This window comes from Falco naumanni, chromosome 5 (genome assembly GCF_017639655.2).
Source record: "Falco naumanni isolate bFalNau1 chromosome 5, bFalNau1.pat, whole genome shotgun sequence".
NCBI classification, from domain to species: Eukaryota; Metazoa; Chordata; class Aves; order Falconiformes; family Falconidae; genus Falco; species Falco naumanni.
In genome coordinates this window covers 61,529,576-61,552,636 of record NC_054058.1, presented here as the reverse complement: position 1 = coordinate 61,552,636, position 23,061 = coordinate 61,529,576, and the positions used below count along the sequence as shown (strand labels likewise).

General features: G+C 35.9%; 1 protein-coding gene across 3 annotated transcripts in view; it reads left to right on the top strand.

The window, feature by feature from the left end:
• The window catches only part of PPP1R12A (protein phosphatase 1 regulatory subunit 12A), a 121,704-nt gene that overhangs the window by 69,441 nt on the left and 29,202 nt on the right, over positions 1–23,061 (top strand). For 2 of the 3 annotated variants that reach the window (XM_040595283.1, XM_040595285.1), the window contains exons 4-14: positions 1,884–2,043; positions 3,928–4,072; positions 6,967–7,041; positions 7,486–7,574; positions 7,699–7,856; positions 11,053–11,180; positions 14,561–14,776; positions 15,531–15,625; positions 18,566–18,688; positions 21,030–21,191; positions 21,644–21,820. In XM_040595283.1, the coding sequence (XP_040451217.1) occupies positions 1,884–2,043; positions 3,928–4,072; positions 6,967–7,041; positions 7,486–7,574; positions 7,699–7,856; positions 11,053–11,180; positions 14,561–14,776; positions 15,531–15,625; positions 18,566–18,688; positions 21,030–21,191; positions 21,644–21,820 (1,528 nt within the window). The remainder of the gene's footprint in view (positions 1–1,883; positions 2,044–3,927; positions 4,073–6,966; positions 7,042–7,485; positions 7,575–7,698; positions 7,857–11,052; positions 11,181–14,560; positions 14,777–15,530; positions 15,626–18,565; positions 18,689–21,029; positions 21,192–21,643; positions 21,821–23,061) is intronic. The other variant, XM_040595284.1, reaches the window with a different exon arrangement.

Genomic DNA, 23,061 nt, shown 5'->3' with positions numbered 1-23,061 from the left:
TTGCTCTGCAATTGGGGAATTGCAGCATCTGTGAAATACTAATTCATGTGTAGCATAATAGATAAGATGAGTCTGCTATCCGCAGCCTTAAGTGTATTTCAGCAGTGCCAATATAATTGCTTTCAGTTTGCCAGTTTGTTGCTTTGGCTTTTTACTTGCCAGTGGATTGATAAGAGCTTGATGAATCTGTTTTATTACAATGTTTTACCTTGTTTTTTACACAGTAGAATGATGCATTGAACTACATACGATCATCTTTATTACCTATGTCATTTCATTTTGTGGTATTAATAATTTCTTTTAGTGAAGGCCACTTTCTCCCTTAGCTCAGTTTCTGCTGCATGGCTAAATGGGCAGCAGTCAAGTTGAATTTTGTTTGGTTTCCATTTTCTGGGGGTTCACTTGCCCTGTAAAGGATTAATAGCTCACAGTTTCTTTTGAATACATTAGAGCCTGAAATGGCTGTTTATTATAAAACCTTTGAAAAAGAATTATAATGATTTGATTATGTAGAGTAGTTTTGAAAAGAGATGTTCTAGCTTTGCATAGTCTCTGTTTGAGGTCTGCTTTATATTGTGCTTTAGTTGAGCAGGGGAGTTACATGATAGAAACAAGTTTGCTAGAGAAAAACCGTTTGGGGGTGGATGAAACTTCAGAAAATACTGGAACAAAGTATAATTAGATCTGAGTCAAGGAGCATCTAAAGTAATTTACAAATCATCTTAACTTCTGTTTTATAGGCTGTAAGGACTACTGCTGAGGTTTGTGGGTTTATCTAGTAAATCAGTACCTTTTTTCTCGTTTCACTTGTTTTTATTATATCAGAGTTAATGCTTTGCTCCACAAGAAATCAAAAAGTTCAGAAGACAAAAGTGTGTATTTCCCAAGTCCCTGCATACCAGTGTCTAATATTAGACAAATCATACATACAGAATAATTTTTCTGAAAGTTGATCCAGATTTTGTAAGAAGTCAACAGAGATACAATTTGTGCTCTTGATGCCCACAATTCTGAAGTCCCTTTTCATCACAAAAGTTGTCACCATTCAGTCAGTATAGATAGAGCAATGCTCGTGCATTGTTCTCTTCAAGACCCCTTTCCTGCTGTGTTCTTTAGATCACTCCATGTGGTAGTAATTAAAACATGATTCAGATACATGCTTTGCTTTGCCATTCAGGGTTTGGGTGTTGCTGTTCTTTAAGCTGTTTAACTTGATGTGTATACTTGTAAATGTTATATTGCATTTCTCCCTTTTTGTCAGTGTATGGTAATTTTTTATGAGATGTACTATAAAAAATTTTCAATGGTTTGGTTTTTTTACCTGAGATACAAAGGGAGATTTCCAAAGTCTTGGCTGTTTAATTTGTGTTTCACAGTGATAGAAGACAAACTAGAACAAAGTATAAGAAATACAGCTCCATCTTCCTGACCATCAGTGTTGAGAAGCTAGGCTGTTCCTCTTCCCTTAGCTATGTCCTCGTAAAAAAATTGTAGCTGTTTTCTACTTTCTACAGATACATTGAACCAGACTTATATTTTGGTGCTTAGAAGGTTAAAATACAATTTATCTCTTTTTTTATAGCGATTATTACTGTGATGGTAGACATTCTTAAAATTGAAGAGCTGTTTTTAGTAGCTTTCTGGTTTTGATGGGGGAATGACTGCATTATGCATGCAAAGTGTCATGCAATAATGGATGTTTCCATAACCTCTTGGGATTAGTCTTCAAAAAAGATAGCCGTATCTAACAGTGAACATTATTCATATTGTTTAGCCGTTATTTTGTTTCACATAAACATGGTATAAGATTTATTACGTAACGGAATTAAAGTATTTGACCTAAAATATTTTGTATGCTCTTTCCCCTTCCTGATCTGAATTAGGGGTTGATATAGAGGCAGCTCGAAAAGAAGAGGAAAGAATAATGCTAAGAGACGCAAGACAGTGGCTCAACAGTGGCCATATAAATGATGTCAGGCATGCAAAATCTGGTGGTACAGCACTTCATGTAGCTGCTGCTAAGGGCTATACAGAAGTCTTAAAGTAAGTGTGGTTTAAATGGAAATTTTTCATATTTGGTTGTCTGGTTGATGTAATGCTGCTTGGAATTGATAGGATTGGACACTTCTGATTTTAGGGGTTGTATCTTGGAAAACCATAATCTCTGGAACTATCTTTTCCTCAGAGGTTGATACTATATTTTTGAGCACTCATAAATCATGGGGCTGTTACTTTTGTCATTCAAAATATGAGCACAGTGTACATACTGAGCCTGAATACTTATGTAAAGGTTGACAAAAAACTTACACTGTTTATATGGCCAACTGTGTAAACAAGCTTAGTACCATTTTATAATGCCAGTTGGTTGATGCATATTTTCAAGACACCATATTTATTTGCATACATTAAGTAGGGTTTGTATTAGTTTTTTAGACCTAAGGAACCTAAGAATTTAATTTTGCCTTTTTGATATTGTTGAAAATCATGACTCTTGAAATTTTTCCAGGAAAGCTTCAGACTATTGGTGTCCCATAATGCACAGGTAGCTTTTCATTAGTACAATACAAATAAATACTGTAACAGAGCCTTAATTTGTTCTTCATCAAAGCTCTGCTTTTACTGAAGTAAAGCATACTTAATAATACATTGCTTTACTGTGGTTATAAATGTATTTGGCTGCTTTAACAATACTGGGAACAGTTACATATTGTAACAAGAATGAAGATGAGCACGCACCCTGACTGTGTAAGTATTGCTACCTTTAAGGTCTGCAGAGCCTTGTAATGCTTTGTCAAGACAGAAATTGAATGACAGAGCTTTTTTAATCATTATAACCATTAAATCTAGTTTACTGAGTGGCAGTGCTGCTTCAATAAACCATGGTGCTTCAACATGATGAAGATAAATTATTCTGTTACAAAATAATAACTTTGTTTTAGAATAGCATGTGTCTGTAAGGGAGTTTTATCTACAATGTTTTGGGGTTTTTTAAGCTCTCTGTTACTCTTTTTTGTAGTCCAGTCCACGTACTTTTCCTAGGATGGGGAAAAATTGTGTGTGTGCAGGCAATTTTCATGATGGCTTCAAAATATCAAAAATGTGTGCTCTGTGTAGGATGCAAGACTAAAAGACCAAGACATTGCAGCAGAGTACGTGTGAAAGTTGACTCATTGGAGGATATTAGTAGAAGTGTATTGGCTCTTGAGAAACAGAGACACAATTTTTTGAGAAGAATACTTCACGATTATGTGGCTTTTAAAAATTATGGGCAGTGTTTCAGGGAGCTGATAGCCCTTTACACAAAACTGTTTCTCAGGTTAGGTGTCTGTTGTCACTTTGACACTCACATCAGAACCATGCTGAATTTGAGTGTTGAATGCAGGCTGAAAAGCAGCTCTTCTATTTGAGGAGCTCTGCTCCCTCTCAGAGAGCAATTGAAGCACATAAACACTAGGTTGTTATAATATCAAATGTTAATGACAGGAGGAGATACAAGTTTCAAGCAACTAATATTAGAATAGGAGGAAATTGTAATCATTTACTAGATAAGATCACTGTATCTAACAATTTTTGACATTTTACAGCTCTCCTTTCCTTAAAAGGGCATTTCTCTATTACTGCACATGTAGAGAAAAATCTCTTAACTCTATAGAAAGAATAGACTTTGAATGAAGAGCAAGTGAATAAAGAAGAAAATAGAAAAGGCTATTTTTCCTGAATTTTCCTTAAAAATATACATACCTACTGAAGAATGAAAAGGCAAATGTTTCTGTAAAGAGATAAAATTAATCAGTTGTCAGTGGTGCAACTAAAATATGTATGATGAAAAAGGAGAAGGGATGTTATTGTAGAATAATGTTATGATTTTGTACCAATTTATTTATCCCTGTCAGTAGTGTCAAGATCTAATTCTTTAAATTTCTTTAGGCTTTTAATACAGGCTCGCTACGATGTAAATATTAAAGATTATGATGGCTGGACACCACTTCATGCTGCTGCTCACTGGGGTAAAGAAGAAGCATGTCGCATTTTAGTGGAAAACCTATGTGATATGGAGGCTGTCAACAAAGTGGTAGGATTTTTATGTAATCCTTGTCAAGATACAAAGTTCTGGTCTCTAAAGTGACTTTAGAAGCCAGGGTAAGAAAAGTGATGATAAACTGCTGTTTACTGTACGTGGAGCTTTATATAATGCATGTTTTGTCAAAACAGCATGCTTGTGCTCAAAACTAAATTCTCCGATTATCTTATTTCTAGGCCCGCTTTATGCTTAGTTCTATATTAAATTATCCATGTAATCTTTGACATGGAAATTCAAAATAGAATGGGTTTCTTGACATTTCAGAGGCACAAAATTAGTGACTTGATGGATTGCATAGAGGCTTTCATTTGGTCACTAAAGATGATGATGCCTTTGGGTAGTGTTTTAACTCTTACAATCAGCTTGTGTTGGCATACTAAGGAGTTATCAGTATATGCTGGTTTGGGTGCACTGGAAGAAACTTGTAGGCATTTCTGGACTTCTAGACATAACTTGAATGCTTCCAAAGTTTTATTTCCTTGACTTCTATGCAAAGGCCTGCATACCTTGCTGACTTTGCAAGATCGCGCTCCCAACAGATATAAATACATTCATGATTCACATAGGCGTCGCAAGGATCCAGAGCTTTTCATTCAGCTGTGTAAATGCTAAAGCTCTCTTCTCTTTGCAGTATGTTTTACAGATAGATTCTTACCTAGTTCCAATTTCTGTCAATATGTATATATGTAAAATACCTGCCCAACTTTTAAGATAGTTTCTTCATATAATTTTTCTATGAACTTCTTAAAATAAATTAGGGAAATATACAGATGCAGATCATGAAATAGCAAGTGTTTATTCTGTATAAGGGCCAAACTACTGCTGCTTAACATTTTTAGTCTTTGATGACTTTTTCTGCTTTAGAAATTGAAGTTCTTATAATAAAATCAAAGAAATATGGAATGAAATTTCAAATAGCTTCAACTCTGTATAATCCTTATAGAACTTCTAAATATCAGCAGTATAACTGTATTTTGTATCAGGCAATCAAAAACTGATACAATTAACTGAAGGCAGTTTATAAAGTTAACCATCGGAGTTTTTACTGGGGTTGTGAACATGTGGAGGGTGGTATTGCAGAGCACTCTTTCATGAAAGTATGTTCAAATCAACCTGGGCAAGAGTAAGAATAAATAAGGTACAGAGAGTTATAAGCTGTTTTATTTGGTGTATGGGATTGTCTGTGCAAGCTAGGAAAGCTTTTTCTGTGTGTTCTTAGGTAAGCTGGTAAGCATTTTTGCTTTGGGAGATAGGAAGATTGAAAACTCCTTTGGATTTTGTTTCAGTTGTAGGTGCTTAGCATCTCAGAGAACTCGGGCATTATTGTTTAGGCACTTGACTTCAGGTATTAACTTTTATGGATTGGGTTCAGATACAACCTTCCAACTACAACAGTTTTTTGCAAAGTGATTTTTTTGTGGTCAGGGTAGGTTAACTCATATTTTTTGGAAACAAATCCATTTAATAGCTACCTAAAAATAGAAGGCCAGATTAAAAACTGTAGTCATAATGCAGATATAAACTTGAGATAATTTTGTTGTTTAGTTTCCAGATTAGTGCTGTTTTATACTAAATGGAATAGTTCAAATGTCAGAGGACCTCAAGCTATTTTGGGTAACACTTCTTGAAAGATGCACGTGCTTCTATATGGTCAGAAGTTTTATGGATATGAAAACTAGTAGTTTGATAGTCCATCCTTTCTAACCAGTTAAGATAGCTTTCACAGTGTAATAAGGAATATATTTGCCTTTAGTTAACATTTTGAGGAGCTCAAGTAAGCAGAGACAAATATGTACAACTTTAATTATCTTTATAATCTGCTGTGACCACTTTAAAATGGCAGCTCTGTCTTTATTGCGGGTTATTGTACAGAAGTACTTACTTGACCAATCTTGTCGTGGTCCTCCCAACATTTCTGTGTCCACCCAGCACGCTGATGCAGCTGCATTTATTATACCAGCGGATCTAGGACTTTGCTTAGAATCCAGCCTTCTATTTGAATGCACATTTCCAAATAGGAAACATTGTATTGCAGTATCAAAGTAAGTTAGGCTTTCTTTGTGAAACTGTGTGAGCTCCAGCCCTTCTCATCTTCAAGTAGAGATGAAGAAAGGGAATTTTTTATATCTTTACCGATTTAAACCTTAAAGATAGAATCTCACGTCTGGTGGGTATCTGGTATACCTGAGAATCGCAGTGACTATGTAGATGTAAGATACGGCAAGCTGAAGAAATTCCAGGTGACAGCATTACTCTGTGTTAATGAATCACATGATGGTCTGCTTATTCAAGTATGTCCCATGGAAATCATACACTGAGGGGGGACAATGGTTGTAGCAGATCTTTTCTAAAATGGATTGTAAAATGTAAAATACAGTTTTACTGTAAGAATGTTAAAGCATGACCACTTAAATTTAGTAAAGTTTGCTTAAATAATTTACACTTTAAAAAAACATGCTGTATATGGTAGCCTAAGATGGGCAGGATACTGAACTGCTCAGGATCCATCCATACAGCTGCCATTGGAATAGTTATTTGGAACCAATATTGTGGGAATCACATTCCTTGAGTCTACTTTTTGTTGGTAGTGTTGTTTTCCTTCAAAGGACAGAAAATTTTTTTTGAAGTCTTGTTTTTATCTCTTAAAAAATAGTTTGCTCATCAGGTATGGATGTTTCTGTTTCAGTTCCCCAAAAAAAGCAATATTGCAAAATCGGTTTCAACTACTGACAGACTAACAGTTTGTAATAGAGCTTGGCTTACACTTTCTAATTTTTCTCTCTGAATGTGCTCCTTACCTGCATCATCATGTGATAAGGCATCATAATCTGTTATATGTAAATTCTGCTGTACAGTTATGATGTTTAATTCTTCCCTTTCTCCAGGGGCAGACAGCATTTGATGTGGCAGATGAAGATATTCTAGGATATTTAGAAGAATTACAAAAGAAGCAGAATCTGGTAGGCCTTTTCTATGTAAAGATGTAGATCTCTGTGTGTATGTTATACTTTATTGTACATGTGATTGTGGTGTACAGCTCAGAAGCATATAGATTAAAAACAAAGGTTTGATTTGGGACTTCAACTCAGGTAATGCCACAGTCATCTCAAAAGATCTTTTATGCCCTTATGTGGTCAATTATGGTGACCCAAAATCCTTGGAAAAAAGAAGGTGCTGTTCTTCTTGCCTTATCTGATGGGCATTTTATGATCTGAAGCATCAACAACGAATAACTTACTTGGAATAACAGTTTCAGAGATTTTAGAATTTTTAACTTGAACACATTGAAAGCTTATACACATTCTAGTGTTTGTAGTAGTTGGAGAAGATTTCTGTCCAATTGTGATTTTGTCACGCTGATACCATTCAATCAATTTAACTGCATCTTTCTACATGTTTCAAAGCTTCATAGTGAAAAACGGGAAAAGAAATCTCCCCTAATTGAATCCACAGCCAACATGGATAATAATCAGACACAGAAGACATTCAAAAAGTAAGTAAACTAGGAAAAAGTATAAGCTCTTCATAAAAGAGATAACAAGCTGTCACAAAGTTCTACTTGACAGGCTTTAGTAAATTTTTTAGGTCTTAGTAAGGATTTTTCTTTTCAAACTCAGTAAGGAAACATTGATTATGGAGCAAGAAAAGAATGCATCTAGTATAGAGTCTCTGGAGCAAGAAAAAGCAGATGAGGAAGAAGAGGGAAAGAAGGATGAATCCAGTTGTTCTAGTGAAGAGGAAGAAGATGATGATTCAGAATCTGAAGCAGAGACAGGTACGTTATTTGGAGTATTGTCTGTCTTTAAGTTTTTACTTTATAAACTTATTTAACTCTCTATCATGTGATATTAAATAGCTGTAAGTTTCATCTATTCTTCTGCATTGCACGAAGCTTCCAGTCATTTTAAAGCAAGTTTATATATGTTTAAAGTCAAGTCACAACAGATCAAACAGATGTCTTTACTACTTAGGTTAAAGCTATTAACAAACTTATTTGGTTGCTACTTAATAATTGATACTTTTAATTCAATAGTTGGAGTAATACAAGCCTTAAGCAGCATGTCAGAAAACACTGAAGTTAGAAAATCAAAACCGAAATGAAGGCTTCACAGTTTGCTTGTGGAACTGGTGCAGAGATTGAAACAGCAGAAGTGCAAACATTTGCAATTGGTTTTCCCATCCTGAAGTAATTAGCAATGCATTTGGCAGTCTTGGTTCAGGTATTCATAAAGTAATGGTGCATATATTTTCAGTGTATACTGAAAAGAAAAAATATTGTTATTTTAATATTAACAGTTGCTTCATATACAACTTCATTTCAAGAGGAATGTTCTTTGAAAAGTTTGGAATTGAATGCAGATTAAAATGTTCCTTTTTACTTCTTTCTTCAGTTGAAGGGGGGGGGGGGGCGGGGATGGTGGTGGTGGCGGAGGTTCTTGGAACAATTACCAGAGTTTTAAAGGAAATAGTGATGTAAGAACAGCATAGCATCTTTTTCTTTCGTATCAGAAAACAAATGTCAGGCAATCAGTCTTTAAAAATGTATGTTCAAGACTAATAAGGAATTTTAGAATTTCAGTGCAGCAATACAATACATGGACATAGATGTGATTAGAAAGATCTTGTTAATATTTTATACTTAGCTTTTTAATATAAGTAACCCTTTTCAGTGAGATGTCCATTCCCATTTTAAAACACTCTTTCCAATTTTTTCACCTGAAAAGATAAGACCATGGAGGGATTTTAGATGTAACCAATATATCATAAATATTTAATGTAGGCAGATGCTAAAAATAAGTTGTAACACCAAACTGTCTATTATGGCTTAATTATTTTTGTATTTTGAAGTAAACCAACGTTTTAGTGTTAAGCTGGAAAAAATGTCTGTCAGGTTTTATCATTAGTCTTTCACCTTGGTATATTTGCATCCCTTATTTACAGAGACTGAGCTTTGATAAACTCAAAGTGCTTGTAGTATATAACATGTAGTAATTTCTCAGTCACTGAACTAACTGTGTCTCCTGAACTTTATGACTCCAGTAACTGTGTTCTCTTCGTTACCAGTAGATAGTTTGTGCCAGGAAAATTTGACTGTGTCACAAGAATTAATTTATGTAAACTTTGGGGTTTTTAATATCAACAAGGCTTTATCATACTTTATTTGGCAAACTAGACTTTAAGCTTTTCCCTGCAGAGCTGCATCTCTCAATTCCAAGCTTGTACTTTCCCTTTTTTCCCATTATTCAGCTTAAAGTAATTTTCTGTTGAAAAATCTTAAGAATATAAGGAGCATTCTGGTTGTAAAATATTTTAATAGTGTTCAGTATTCTGAAGTCCTGGATGCTGTGATTTCTGTGTTTTCCTAAAACTTACATTCTGTTTCACTGTTTCTCTGATTATGTGAAAATACAATTTAAAAATAAACACACTTCTGCCTGTAAGACCAAGATGGGAAATACGAATATAAAGCTGGCATCTCCTAAAGGACAGCAAAACATGCTGAATTATAAAATTTTCAGCAGTTCCATTTTTTTACCTTACTTTGAGGTAGTTCAGTGTTTTTTGAAGGTTAGTCAATGTTAGCTCAGTCATGTGTACAACTATTTTCTTCTTGTCCTTGAAATAATTTTGGAATACAGTTGTGAAAAAACCATTTTTCTCCTTCCATGCTTTCACTCCTGATAACTTTTTCTATATATTTTAAAGCTGTTTTACTCATTTGCAAATTTCCAGCAGATCTGCCTGCGTGTCATCTCAAATTATACTCTGTCTACATTGCCCTGTTGAACTTTTAATCACCATGACCTAGAAGTTTACCACCATTTTTCACTTCTGTTTAAAAAGAACTTCTCATTAAGTGCACTGTTAGTAAGCTGGTTTTTTATATTTGTATTTGTTTACTGCATAAGTAATTATTCAAAACATCTATTCAACTATGTCCATAACTAAAACAAGTGTTATAATAGCAATGTCATTAATGATACAATTTCCAGTCGTAGATCAGTACATTGTTGAATTTGAATGTTAGATGAGAGAACACCCCTTGAAAACATTGCATACTTTCTAAATTAACTGCTCCTATGCTGCACGGGTAGTGTAGGCATAAAGGTATGTTTATAGTAGGGCCAAAACCAGTGGGGATTGAACCCTATGTTGCTCTGTACTGCACAGATGGGATGTAGCATCCCACTCCAAAGAATGTGCAATTTGGATACCTGAAACAGAAGTGAAGCATAAGATTATGAAGCTCAAGCAAGTGCAGTGACAACCATGACGACTTCTGTATGTTTGCGTAAGTGGGGTTAAGGTACAGAGAGAAGGGACAGAGGAAGAAATATGCACAGGAAGAACAAAGCGGAAGAGGGTACAGTAGGTAGGCAATGAAACTTAGGTAGGAAAAACAAGGGACAAAATAGAAAGTCAGACCTCTGAAAGGCAAGTACATGCCTCAGCTCTCATTCTAATGACCAGAATCCCTGGCTGGGTTCTCTGCACAGTTAATTTTTTCTTTGCACTCAACATACACAGTTATTTGAAAATAAATGTTTTATGTGGAATTAGCATCTTCTGTAGTTCAAATTGACTGTTAATTGCGAACATACCTCCTACTGTTAAATCTTTATGGTCATTAGCATTCTACTAAAATACAGGCTGTTCGGGGAGGCTGTGGAATCTCTGTAGAGGTTTTCAAGGCCTGACTCATCAAAGCCCTGAGAAACCCGGTCTGTATGCAATATTGACCCTGCTTTGAGCAGGAAAAAAATGTTATGTGCCTGACTGTTACAGAAAAAAGGTGGACCTAACTTATACAGATTGGGAGTGAGATGGGAAAACACTGAGAAACAAATAATAAAATGCTGTTTGGAAAGTTAACTGTCAAGTTTCTTCAAAAGAAATTCAATTCTGTGTTGTAAAAGTGAAGAAATTTTGAATTAAAAAATTAAAACCATGATCTTATACATATTTTGCAGATAAGACCAAAACCTTGGCAGCTGTAACTAATAATGCGAATACCACAAGTATGCAGTCAGCATCAGTAGCTGTGACCACACCTTCAGTAGCCAGTGGCCAAGGGGCACCTACATCACCTGTTAAAAAGGTAAAATAAAATACCTTTCTTGTATGCTTACACAGAAGAATAGAATTCTAAAATTACATTTTTTTGGTTTTTGTATAAAAACTGGATTGGGTTATCCAGTGAATTGATGAAAAATATGGACAGTTTCCTAAAATATTTTGGGGTTTTGCAGAAGCTATGTTCAATGTTTTTAAATTTTGAATTATTTTGATCCTAAACAGGGATCTAAAATACAGAACTATGAAATATCTCAACACAAGTCCTTTCAAAAAAACAAAAATCTGTTGCACAGTGAGTGGAGTTCTTGTTTTTCTGAAGCTAAACTTCATCTTTTGAAAGTCTTTGCTGTGCCAGACTCCCCCAAAATTTATAGAAACTACAGTTATCGTGTCTCTTTTTGCCTATATTTGTGATGTACTTAAGGCAAGGGAGGCAGTCCTGACTAAGGTACTTTCAGGAGTCCTTGGAAGCATTCATCTGGTGCTTAGGCACAGAAGTTGAAAATGACACCTGCAGTAAGTAGAAGTCCCAACCGTGATTTCAGTATTGTTAGGACCTCATGGAAGAGCTGAAGAATTGGGACACATACTTTATTCAATGAACAGCTCAAAAACACATCTAGCAAAGCCATATTTTGTGCAGGAAGCTTTTTACAGCTTGATGTGAGAAGTTAATTGGAATTTATTTCAGTTTTGTTTGTCAGAGGGAAGATATGTATGCCTGAAGACAAAAAATTACAGTAGATGATAATACATAGTCAGAAGGTGGTATACAAGTTAAACTTTTTAAGGTATCAAAGAAACTGGGTAGTAAGCCATTAAGGCATTTGCCTATCATTACAACTGTTCTATACACATCATAATCAAAGCGTAACCCTCTACTGATGCTTCTGAAAAGGGTCTTGAGGAGAAATGGCAGTCATGATGTACTGAAGCCACAGCAGAGAGAGGAGATGTACTGCTGTGTATATTATGTATTGTATTTAGCTCCAGGGAGTGTACTGGAGTCCTATTTTCATATTCTCAATAGAAACTACTGATGATTCATCTTACATAGTATACTTTAGTGTAACAGATGCAGGGAATATATTGCCCAACTGCATCATACTATGTAATACTGTACAGTAGGGTTGGGCCAACCTTTCTGATCCCAAGCGCTGCTTTACAAAAATGATTGTGGCTGATGTCCACAAGTTTTATCTCAAGAAACATGAAAGCTAAAGGGAAATTGCAGGCATGGCTCACTGGCAGCAATGACTACTGTTTCCCCTTGCTGAGCTTTGTGGCTGGGCAGACAGCTAGATTCCAGGGCAATCTTGTGATGTTAAACTAAACTGGCTGGGTCAGTAAGGAATTATGGTTCTCTGTCATGGGAGCTGCATTTGCATTGCTCAGGAGCTGTGCAGACCTCAGAAGCCGCAAGTTCTCCGCACAAACCATAGCAAATGCATAAGGGAGGGAAGACATTGCGAGTAATTGCTCATTTGCTAGCTGTGACCAACAGGAATTGAATTCAAATATATAGTGTGACTTTTAATGCAAGGAAATAGCCTACTTCATATATTTATTTTTTGAAATCACTTCAGTAATACAAGCATTTTGGCAGTTGGGCGGTTTAATGGATGTGTTCACTTAGGTTTTTTACTGCACTTAGACTCTCCAGTGTGCAAAGAAAATTTAGATATCTAATACTTACTAAGACATTGTGTTTTTCTTATAATTGTCTGAACTTTATCTTGAAGTCAGAAGTTTCCTAGCTTGTCCTTTGCAATGAATGTATTTTATATTATGCAAAAGCCTTCTAAGCTATATGGCCTTCAGCAATAGGATATTACCAAATTGTTGCTAGCTGGGATGTGGCTTGGTACTCCAGAGCTGAATGATCAAATAGACATAATATTTTGGTTTGTGATTAAATGACGACGTGCGGAGGAGAGAACTCATTTATAATAATAATAAGAAATAAGTATGATTTTAAGCTGAATGATAACCTTTTATAAATCATTCATATACTGGCTTTCAGCTTATTCTAATTTTATTATGCAGCAATTAATGGCTTATCTTTTGGTCCTAAAGGTAAAAAGTGCAAGTTAAAAGGAAACTGCAGTTATCTTTCTAATACTATATGTGAAAAATTCAGAGCCTTCTGTAGCTACAAAATAAGTGTGCATTTATATCAAGCCTGCTCATCTTGTAACAGAACACGTACATGTGATCTAGAGAAGCAGTTGCGGCTCATATCAGTGACCAACCAAAGAGGCTTTAAACAGTTTTTACTAATAATGAAGGTAAACCAGCTCTGTATGTATGATCTTGCACCTACTCTTGCACCTGCCTTTTCAGTTTGCTCCATCCGTCCTACTGCAGCTTCTCTTCTGCTTTTACACCATAGATGGCCAAACTGCAGGTTGCTCACAAGTGGTGCAGATGCAGTGTACTAAGCTTGAGTTTGGGTTTTCTTCAGTCTATATGGCATTCAGTAATGCTGCTTTCTGTCTGACAGTACTGAAGTAAGGCAAGTTTGGGAGTGAAAGTATGAGTTTGGTAGCTAAAGTAGTGTGGGATGTGGTTAAGGGGTATGAACAAAATATGGTAAGGAAGGTAAGAGGTATGTTAATGTGAATCTTCAAGTATTCTCAACAATATGAGGATTTAGGCCATGGACCTTGTTAGGTCAACAGGCTTTGCTGTCCTCCTCTACGCAAACTGTAGTTCTGTCTCTGAATTAGCTAAACATGCTGTGTTGTGTTTAATAAGAATCTGTTATTAAGTTTTTAAGTCTCTTACTGCTTTTCGGTATTTTGTGCTGTAATGAAGAGCTACATAACATAAACGTAGGAACAAACTGTGGCTTTAACACAACCTTTTGTTTCTATTTTCCATTCTTTCAATCTTCATCTTTGTCTTGTCTTAATTGGCTTCAGTATGATTTCATTCCTCCTGTCATGCCTGTCGTGGAGTCAGTAGATCCTGCATCATGGAGGCAGGGTTTGCGCAAAACTGGCATTGTTCTTGTGCCCAGTAAGGGTGAAAAATCTATGGTGAGGTTCTGGTGTGCACAGGTTTGCATACAGGTTGCAAAATAACATATTTAATCAAACTGTTGATAATGGATTTGCATGTTTCTAAGTTTGCATCTCATGATCACAGTGTGTATTACAAAGTGTGGTTTTTTTCTAAGCTAACTTCTAGAGTAGTATACTTTGTCCAGTCTTACATTTCTTATCTCATTAACTAATTTAAGAGAAGAGTGTGTAGGTTGTGTCTTATTGCAACTCCCATATGAATTCAGCACTTCTATGATTATTAAAAACAGTTGTGTTCTTAAGTCTCTGCAAGGAGCATGAATTACCACAGGTAGTGTAAGTTAATAATACAAACTCATTTGCATGTGTTTTATAGTTTCCAACATCTACAGCCAAGGTCTCTCCCAAAGAAGAAGAGAGGAAAGATGAATCTCCTGCTTCCTGGAGGTTAGGTCTTAGAAAAACTGGTAGTTATGGTGCACTTGCAGAAATTACTGCTTCCAAAGAAGCTCAGAAAGAAAAGGACTCTGCAGGTGTTATGCGTTCTGCTTCAAGTCCTAGACTTTCCTCTTCATTGGACAACAAAGAAAAGGTAATTGTTCTCACTGTGAAACAGAATTTTGAGGAATTGATCTACCTTACTTAGTATAGATTGTGTTCTAGAAGTAAGACAGTACTACACATCTATTCTTTACCAAAATTCTGAAAAATTATGCAGCTTCTGTGTGGTCTCTTTAGAAGTGTAGTATGCACCTTCCTTGTCTCGTGACCTGGTGCATAGGCTTGGGGCTTTTCCCTTTATTGGGACTTGCAATGCTAGTAGTAGTTCTTACAGTTAATGGAGATTAGTGGTTTGAGTTTCAGCATCACTTGGAGAGTGATGTTGAAAGACTCTTAACATGAAGGAGTCTCTGTTTCTATTCCATAGTAATTTTTTTATTTACAAAGATTTAGTTCTGTAATTAAACATGATTATACTAAACCGAGTGAAGGACTAATATGGAACAGGTAAATGAACAGCATAGAACTTTGTGGTTCTATTTCAAGTACAAATCTTCAAATGTTTTCACATTTAAATATAATACTATATAAAAATACTAGAATGTTTGCTTTCAATAATCAGTGTTGGAATTGTACTGCAGCAAAATAATCAAGTAATTTACATTGTTAAAATGAAAAATAAAATTTCCTTTTCCCATTATAGTCCTGATACTTAACTAAAGCTTGAAAGTCATTTGTATAACCAGGTCACAATAAATAGAGCTGAAGTTGTCATAATGATTTTTCTGGCCAACAGCAGTATAATCAGTAATAGTAACACTTAATAAAAAGTACATGTCTTTCAGGAGAAAGACGGAAAAGGAACTCGACTTGCATATGTTGCACCTACAATACCAAGACGACTGGCCAGTACCTCTGACATTGATGAAAAAGAAAACAGGTGACTCTGAAGTTATAATTTGTTAAATATAAAATGACTTGAGCTGAGAGTGGCTAGCAAACAGATTTTAAAACAGTGCTAATTTATAGAGTATGCTGATCCATAGGGTATTCATATTCCTGAATGTTTTTGATCTTGTAAATTATAATGATCCTTTTTTAAATCCACATTATTATATGATAAGAGCAGAACTGGGCAATGGCTATTGTCTTCTTGGGGGAGAAAATAAATAAAGTCCAAAATATGAAGTCATAAACTGAAACTACTGAAGGATGCTAAAAGCATTTTACTGCTTTGTCTTGAGCCGTGGAGTGCTGCTACTGGGCTCCATCGTTACTTTGGGTAATAACAAAATGCTGTGTTTCTTACAGTCTTGGCTTAAAAACATACTGCATTTACAAAAACAATAGTTCAGTTACAAAAGCGATTCTTCTATTTTTCTTGTTTACATGTTGACCTGTTGTCATCTTTTGGAGATTTTTACTTTCTTTGCTGGTATTTCTTCTGTAGCTTTCAGTATAAAAGGAACAAAAAGTTTAGATGCGTGGGCTTGTTGCTAATTAGGATTTGGGGTACTTTCATGGCATTGTCAGAACCTCCCCATTTTTCACTTCTCTCCTTTATTGAGGTTCTACTTGGATATTTTCTTGAGTTAGTATCAAATGCATAGTACAAAAATTAGAAGTCTCCCAAATGTGTTGTTTCTGTTGGATTATCTCTAGATAGTTGAGTGTAGGATGACCTGAACTGAAAATCTTTTCATGGCTAAAAATATGCCATTATAATTATTGTGTATAGGACTGATAAATCTCCTTATGTCTGAAGAGGAGCTTCTTTGTTGCTACTCTGGAGAATGGTTCATCTCTGTGCAAACACATGAATACTGGCTTTTTTTACAGTTATAGAATACTATTGCCTAAGTTTAGTCTCTGGGTGACAAATTCTGTTTCAAAACAGGGATATTCCAGCTGTCACGCTCCCGTAAAGTTTAGCTTAGTTTGTTAGCATCTCTCATATTACTTGGCCAGATTTTTAAAAATCTATATTTCTATCACAGGGCAGTTTGGATTTTCTGTTTGTGCTTGTCATCCTCTGGAGCACTATATTCTTTGAGACTGCATTTGTCAGTTTCGGTTTGTTTATAAGAATGATTAATATTATTTCAATTTTTATCCTTCTCATAAACTCTTCTCCAAAAGCATCTTAACTAGGTGATACCTTAAGATTGGGAAAAATACTTCATTGCAATTTTTTCTTAGAAACTGTTATTGCTTGTAACAAATGGATTAAATTTTGCTTTACTGTCGAGGTTTATTTATGTCCTTGATGCGCCAGTCTTAACCGTCATGATTTATTCAGATAGTTCCAAAGATGGGTATCAGCAACAGCAATGTAAATGTAATAGCCATTTTTCCTCATATGCATTGTGTGAACTGTAGTCATCAGGCTTTTTAGTCCCAGCGCGGACCAGAGAACTTTGTGTTCCTTGGTGTACCAGAGAAGAAGCCTGCTTTTACGCCAGCCTGTATAGGCACCAATACTTTGCCTAGTGTATGATGTGGCAGATAACCCAGCTTGCTTACTTAAAGCCGTAAGAGACTTTTGACATTTAGTCTGACCTTGTTTACATGTAGAATTTAATCATCTGCTCTACAGGTACCTTAATAAATTATTAAGGTTTCTGCCTTTTATCCCAGATCTTTATCCTTGTTGGTTGCTTATCTTATTGCTGGGTTCTTGTTCTACCTGTCTGAACACCTGCTTGCCTAGTTTATTGATGATGTAGTGTAATCCAGCTAACATCCTACTGCGAGTAATGGAAAGGACTTCAAGAGTCCTAGCTGGGCTTTTAGATTAACAAATCTCAGACATCCAGCCTCAGTTCAGTAGCCAATGCTACAGCAAAAGTTTTGAAGTCTGTAGTGTGCTGGCTAAGTGAAATCTTCATTAATTATGAAAAATTTTCATGCAGCAGGACCTTTCTGTAGTAGGTGATACCTCAGAATTTGTGTTTCTCTTTTGTGGTGAAAAATAACACTGCCTTGGCCTTTTTTTGTTCATTTTCTAAAGTTGTTTCTGACTGCAGAAGTCCTAGCATAAATTTTTGTACAAAAAGCAGTACATTCTGAAGGCCAAAGGTATCTGAACATAAAATACATTTTAACAAATTTTTGTTTTATTTTCCATCACACACCAGGTTGCCTTTTATATATAGTTCTGTGAAAGACATTTTGTTTTCTTCCTTATATCTGAATTTTGCTTTACATCTTGAGCTGACACTTTATTAGAAATGCAGTTTTTTGCATCTCAGTATCAATTTTCAGTGTAATTTTTCTAAGTAGATGTTTGCAAGGTTATTTCTTGCTGCTATAAACTGCAACAATAGGCTGGAAATTTCTTATGACTAAAGTAATGTCAGCTAATGACGGGCCATTCAGGAATAGCTACTACAGGCCTGTTCACACTCAGTATCATGAGTTCTAAAGCCTAGTCAGCTTTTGAACAACTTCTTATAACATCCAAGAATGAAAAATCCCATTAAATCAGTTTCTAAAAAACAAGGGTAGTTTTCTCTTAATTTGAACTGCATAATCTGAGGCAAACAGAAAAGTCTCTTGTTCGTTTTTTGAGAAGAACAGAGCCAGCAATGGTCAAAGATAAAAGCTGATGATTGATTTCATGTTGATTAAATCTTCTTCAGCAGTTTTTGTTTTGGTGCTACTTTTCTATTATATTTCTAACAGTGTTAGTATGAATGTAGTATTTTTCCACAGGAGCTTGAAAATTATTGTCCATAAAGGTCATTTTATTCATGTTTCGTGTGGTTAAGTGTGTTATCCAGGGTTGTAATCTTTAATTTGAAGCTCCGTTTCAGCTCACATCAAGAACAACCTTCTTTAATACAAGTTTGCAAAACTAAAATATTTTGGTTTTTTACAGGGACTCGTCTGCTAGCTCAATACGTGGTGGCAGTTCCTACACCAGGAGAAAATGGGAGGAAGATGTCAAGAAAAACAGTTTGAATGAAGGTCCTACATCATTAAACACAAGTTATCAAAGAAGGTGCGGGATTTTCTCTTTCTCTTTTTTTTAATCAAAATGTTTGCAAATTGACAGGAACAAATCAAGTACTGAATCACTTTGTAAGAACAGTTTAAAACTGAATGGTGCCATGTTCATAATATTTGCAAAGTATGTACTTGTGCTGATGCAATACCTGTGCTGATTTTAAAACTACACCATGTTTACTAGCTTAGAGTGTCACAGCAACTGCTGTATAATTAAACTTACATTCTTCCTTTTTTCTATTGTTTATTTCACTTTGAGGTTCATTTGACTCTTTCCAGACTAGCTCAGTAGCCAAAGAGAACTATTTTAAGTGTTGGAATAGAAGTAATTCTGCTTGGTATCTGAAAAGGGGAAAAATATTGTCTCTGAATCTTGATTTTTCTGTGACAGTATCAGAGGTCTTGGGCTGCTCTCCACAGTGCTAGATTTTAGCATCATAGAATGCTGTCATGGTTTAACCCCAGCCGGCAACCAAGCCCCACGCAGCCACTCGCTCACTCCCCCTCACCCAGTGGAATTGGGAGGAGGATTGGAAAGGGAGGTAAAAATCAAGGTTTGAGATAAGAACAATTCAATAGGTAAAGCAAAAGCCACGCACACAAGCAAAGCAAAACCAGGAATTCACTCACTGCCTCCCATGGGCAGGCAGGTGTTTGGCCGTCCCCAGGGAAGCCGGGCTCCAGCACATGTAACTGTTACTCAGGAAGACAAACGCCATAATGCCAAATGTCCCCCCCCTTCCTTCTTCTTCCCCCAGTTTATATACTCATCATGACGCCCCATGGTATGGAATATCCCTTTGGCCAGTTTGGGTCAGCTGCCCTGGCTGTGTCCCCTCCTAGTTTCCCGTGCCCCTCCAGCCCTCTCGCTGGCAGGGCCTGAGAAACCAAAAAGTCCCTGACTTAATAAAAACATCACCCAGCAACAACTAAAAACATCAGTGTCCTATCAGCATTGTTCTCACACCAAATCCAAAACACAGTACTGCAGCAGCTACTAAGAAGAAAATTAACTATCCCAGCTGAAACCAGGACAAATGCATATGTAAAACTAACTTGAATGCAAAGTAAATTATTAATAGGAAAATAATTTTCAGGTGTTTGTGGTTCCTCTCTTGCAGGATTTTCTCAAAAGGAATCATATCCTGCAGATTACTACACAGTTAACTTTACTCCATTGTGTAGTTTTAATGTAGCTATTTGATTAAAGTTACTCACTGGATATTGATACGTGCTGCTGATGTACATGGTGATGGGTACTTAACCTTTTTTTTTAGTCTTGACATTTATGTTGTCAACGGCATGTAGTCAGGCTGTTTCATACAGCATAATTTATCTTACATCTTTGTTAACGTCCTGCCTTAAAAAGATAACTCGATTTTCCTAACTTTGCATTTAGCGTTTAGGAAAGATGTATCCTGTTCTGGATGGAATATATTAAGAGTTGATACATGAGAACAGTCTTTGCATGTTGGCTTTTATCAATATTTACGATCCAGTCTTGAAACAAAATATGTGCATCACTTTTAAATTGCATGTGGTGCTTTAGTGGTGTATTTCTTCAGTTTTTCATGTATTTTTATTTTTTCTTTGGCATTACAGAACTGATAATAACAGAAAAAATTATCAATTGCAGAATGACAAAGAAGCATCTTTCCTTACAACTTGTGCAGTTAGGGATATGATGCTCTCACTGTTCTAACTGTGGGTTCAGGGGTTTAGTCATGGGCAAACATCCTGACTTAATAACGCAGAATTTGCTCATCCAGAACCAATGGCTAAAATGTGGAAATGACTGGATCTTCTTTACAACTTGAAGAGCAAGGGAAAAACCTGAGTGGGAGATTAATCTTTCTGGGAATTACTAAAGTTTTTTAAAAGGCAGTACATTTAGTTGGTTGAAAATTATAAGAGGAGTGATATTGATGACATTTCTATTAAGCTGTGGAGTAAAACCTTGCATTTTCTGAGGTATTCAGTGTGAGTGAAGCAGCAGATTTAAAAATGGGATATTGGGGGCCCTATAGGAACACTTCAGTAGATGCAAACAAGAGAATCATACATAAAATGGCAAGATTCCATTTTTTGTCTCCTCTCCGTGTGAAGAAACAGTCAGGACTAAGGGACACTTCTGCTGCCCTCTGAAGTCATAGATTAAAAGTCCCAGTCAAGGAAATAGTGAAGAAAATGCATCTTTTGCCCCAGAATTTTCTCAGACTCAACTGAGACACAGAATACATGGGCAGGAATTTAATGAATCTTTCACAGCTTGGTGATATTTTAATGAGCAGAGGTACATAATATGAATGCATCCATTGTACACATCTCTCCTTCAGTGGCTCCTTTGGAAGAAGACAAGATGATTTGATTAGTTCTAATGTTCCAAGTACCGCATCAACAGTTACCTCTTCTGCTGGTCTTCAGAAAGCCCTGCCTGCCAGCGCAAACACTACTACAAAGAGTACAACGGGTTCTACTTCAGCAGGTGTGCAAAGCAGGTAATGGCACCAGCAGACTTCCTTTTTTTTTTTTTTTTTATTTGTCAGGTCTATTGTGTGCTTATGTATGTGCATGCGTTCTTGTTTAGTAGATCCTGGGGCTCTGGATTTTTTCACTTTCCTGTTAAATTTGTTCCAATTTTATACAATTTGGCTTGAAAATTGTGAATGGCTGGCTTCTGTAAAGTGACAGCCATGTTGGTACAAAAGAATAATTCCAATGTTACAAGGATATGAAGAATAGAAGTTCGTTTTTTGTGAACTGATAATTCTTCATTTATTAAATTTAATAGCTCAAGTTGAGCTTTCACAGTAGAGACATTTTTTCAGTTTGCTTTTAAAAAAAAAAATCCATCCCTCAATTTACATGTTACTAGTTGTTTAGTAAAGTGCTTTCATTGTTTAGCTGTTTCCTTTTCTCTTTTTTTGTGTTGCTGCTTGTTATGCTGTAGTACCTCAAATCGTTTGTGGGCTGAGGATAGTACTGAGAAAGAAAAGGACAGTGTTCCTACAGCAGTGACCGTTCCTGTTGCACCATCTGTTGTAAATGCTACAGCCATTACCACAGCCATGACTACAGCTACTTCTGGCACTGTATCCTCAACATCAGAGGTCAGGGAGAGACGGAGGTGTGTAAAGGAAGTAATGTTGCTCTTATACAAAAGTTTGGTTGTTTTTTTTTTTATTTAAAGGAATGTGTTGGTTACCACAAATTTGGATAGTACAGTATGTAAAGCAGTGGTGTTTGCATGCAGTTTATGGAAGCAACTATCAATGTGCCTCAGTTTATGTAAGAGCTTAGTACTGGTAGAGACTGTTCATTAAATTTGAACTTTGATATTGTATATTTTTGACTGGCCTTGGGTTCTCATTTAGCATGTGGTATTTTCATCTTTGTATTTCTGTTAATAGATAAAATGAGTCATCTTAAAAATGCCCATAATGGAACTATGGAAAAAGACTGAATTAAAAATAAGAAAAGTCAATAATCAGTTGCTTACTACAAGTACAAGTTGCTGCTGCTTGAGCTACTGTAATCCTGGCAGTATGCTATGTTACAATGTAGGATTTTTTCAGACATTTTTTGTGCCTGGCAGTACTGAGAAAAGAGCATTGAACTCAACACATTCTGATTATTTCATTGCATCATTTAGCGTCTCTTCTACTTGAAACATAATATACAGTTGTAAATGCAATGGTTTAACAGCTGTTCAGTATGAAGAATGAGTAAGAAGCTGATACAAATTTTATTTTAAGAATATGGTCAGGTTTCTGTTACAGTTACAGAAATGCGTTAAGATTAGTGCGTATTTATGTTTCTGTAAAGACTTGTTACCTGCTACTTATGGAAGCAAAAGTAAGATTTCACGAGGTTGTTAATTCCTGTTAGCTTTCCCTGGGTGGTGGTTCTTCTGGATATGTATGTTTATCCTTCAACCTTCCACTGAGATGCAAGTTCAGATTTCTGTGTTGCTACTGTAAGTAGTTTTGAAATGTAATTCCTCTATCAGTGCCAGATGTGTGGATGTTCACGGAGGTAATGAAGCTGTTTGCTGTTACAGAAGAAACCTGCATTTCTTGGTTCACTTAAGGCAGCAACAACATTCAAAGACTCTTCATAGCTTTAGGCCTATTTAGGATAGTCTGTTTCCCATAGCCTTCCTTTTGTACCTAAAACTGAGATGAAGTAACTGTTATGAAATGAGGATTTTTTTTTTTTTTCTTTCCCACCATGTTTCAGGAGGTTCCCACAGGTGCCTACAACCCATTCCAATAACAACCACATTCAGAACCTGCATTTTCCATAGAGAAATTTGATTGAACCCAATAAATCAAAACTGAAACCAACAAAATGCATCTTTTTTCAAAA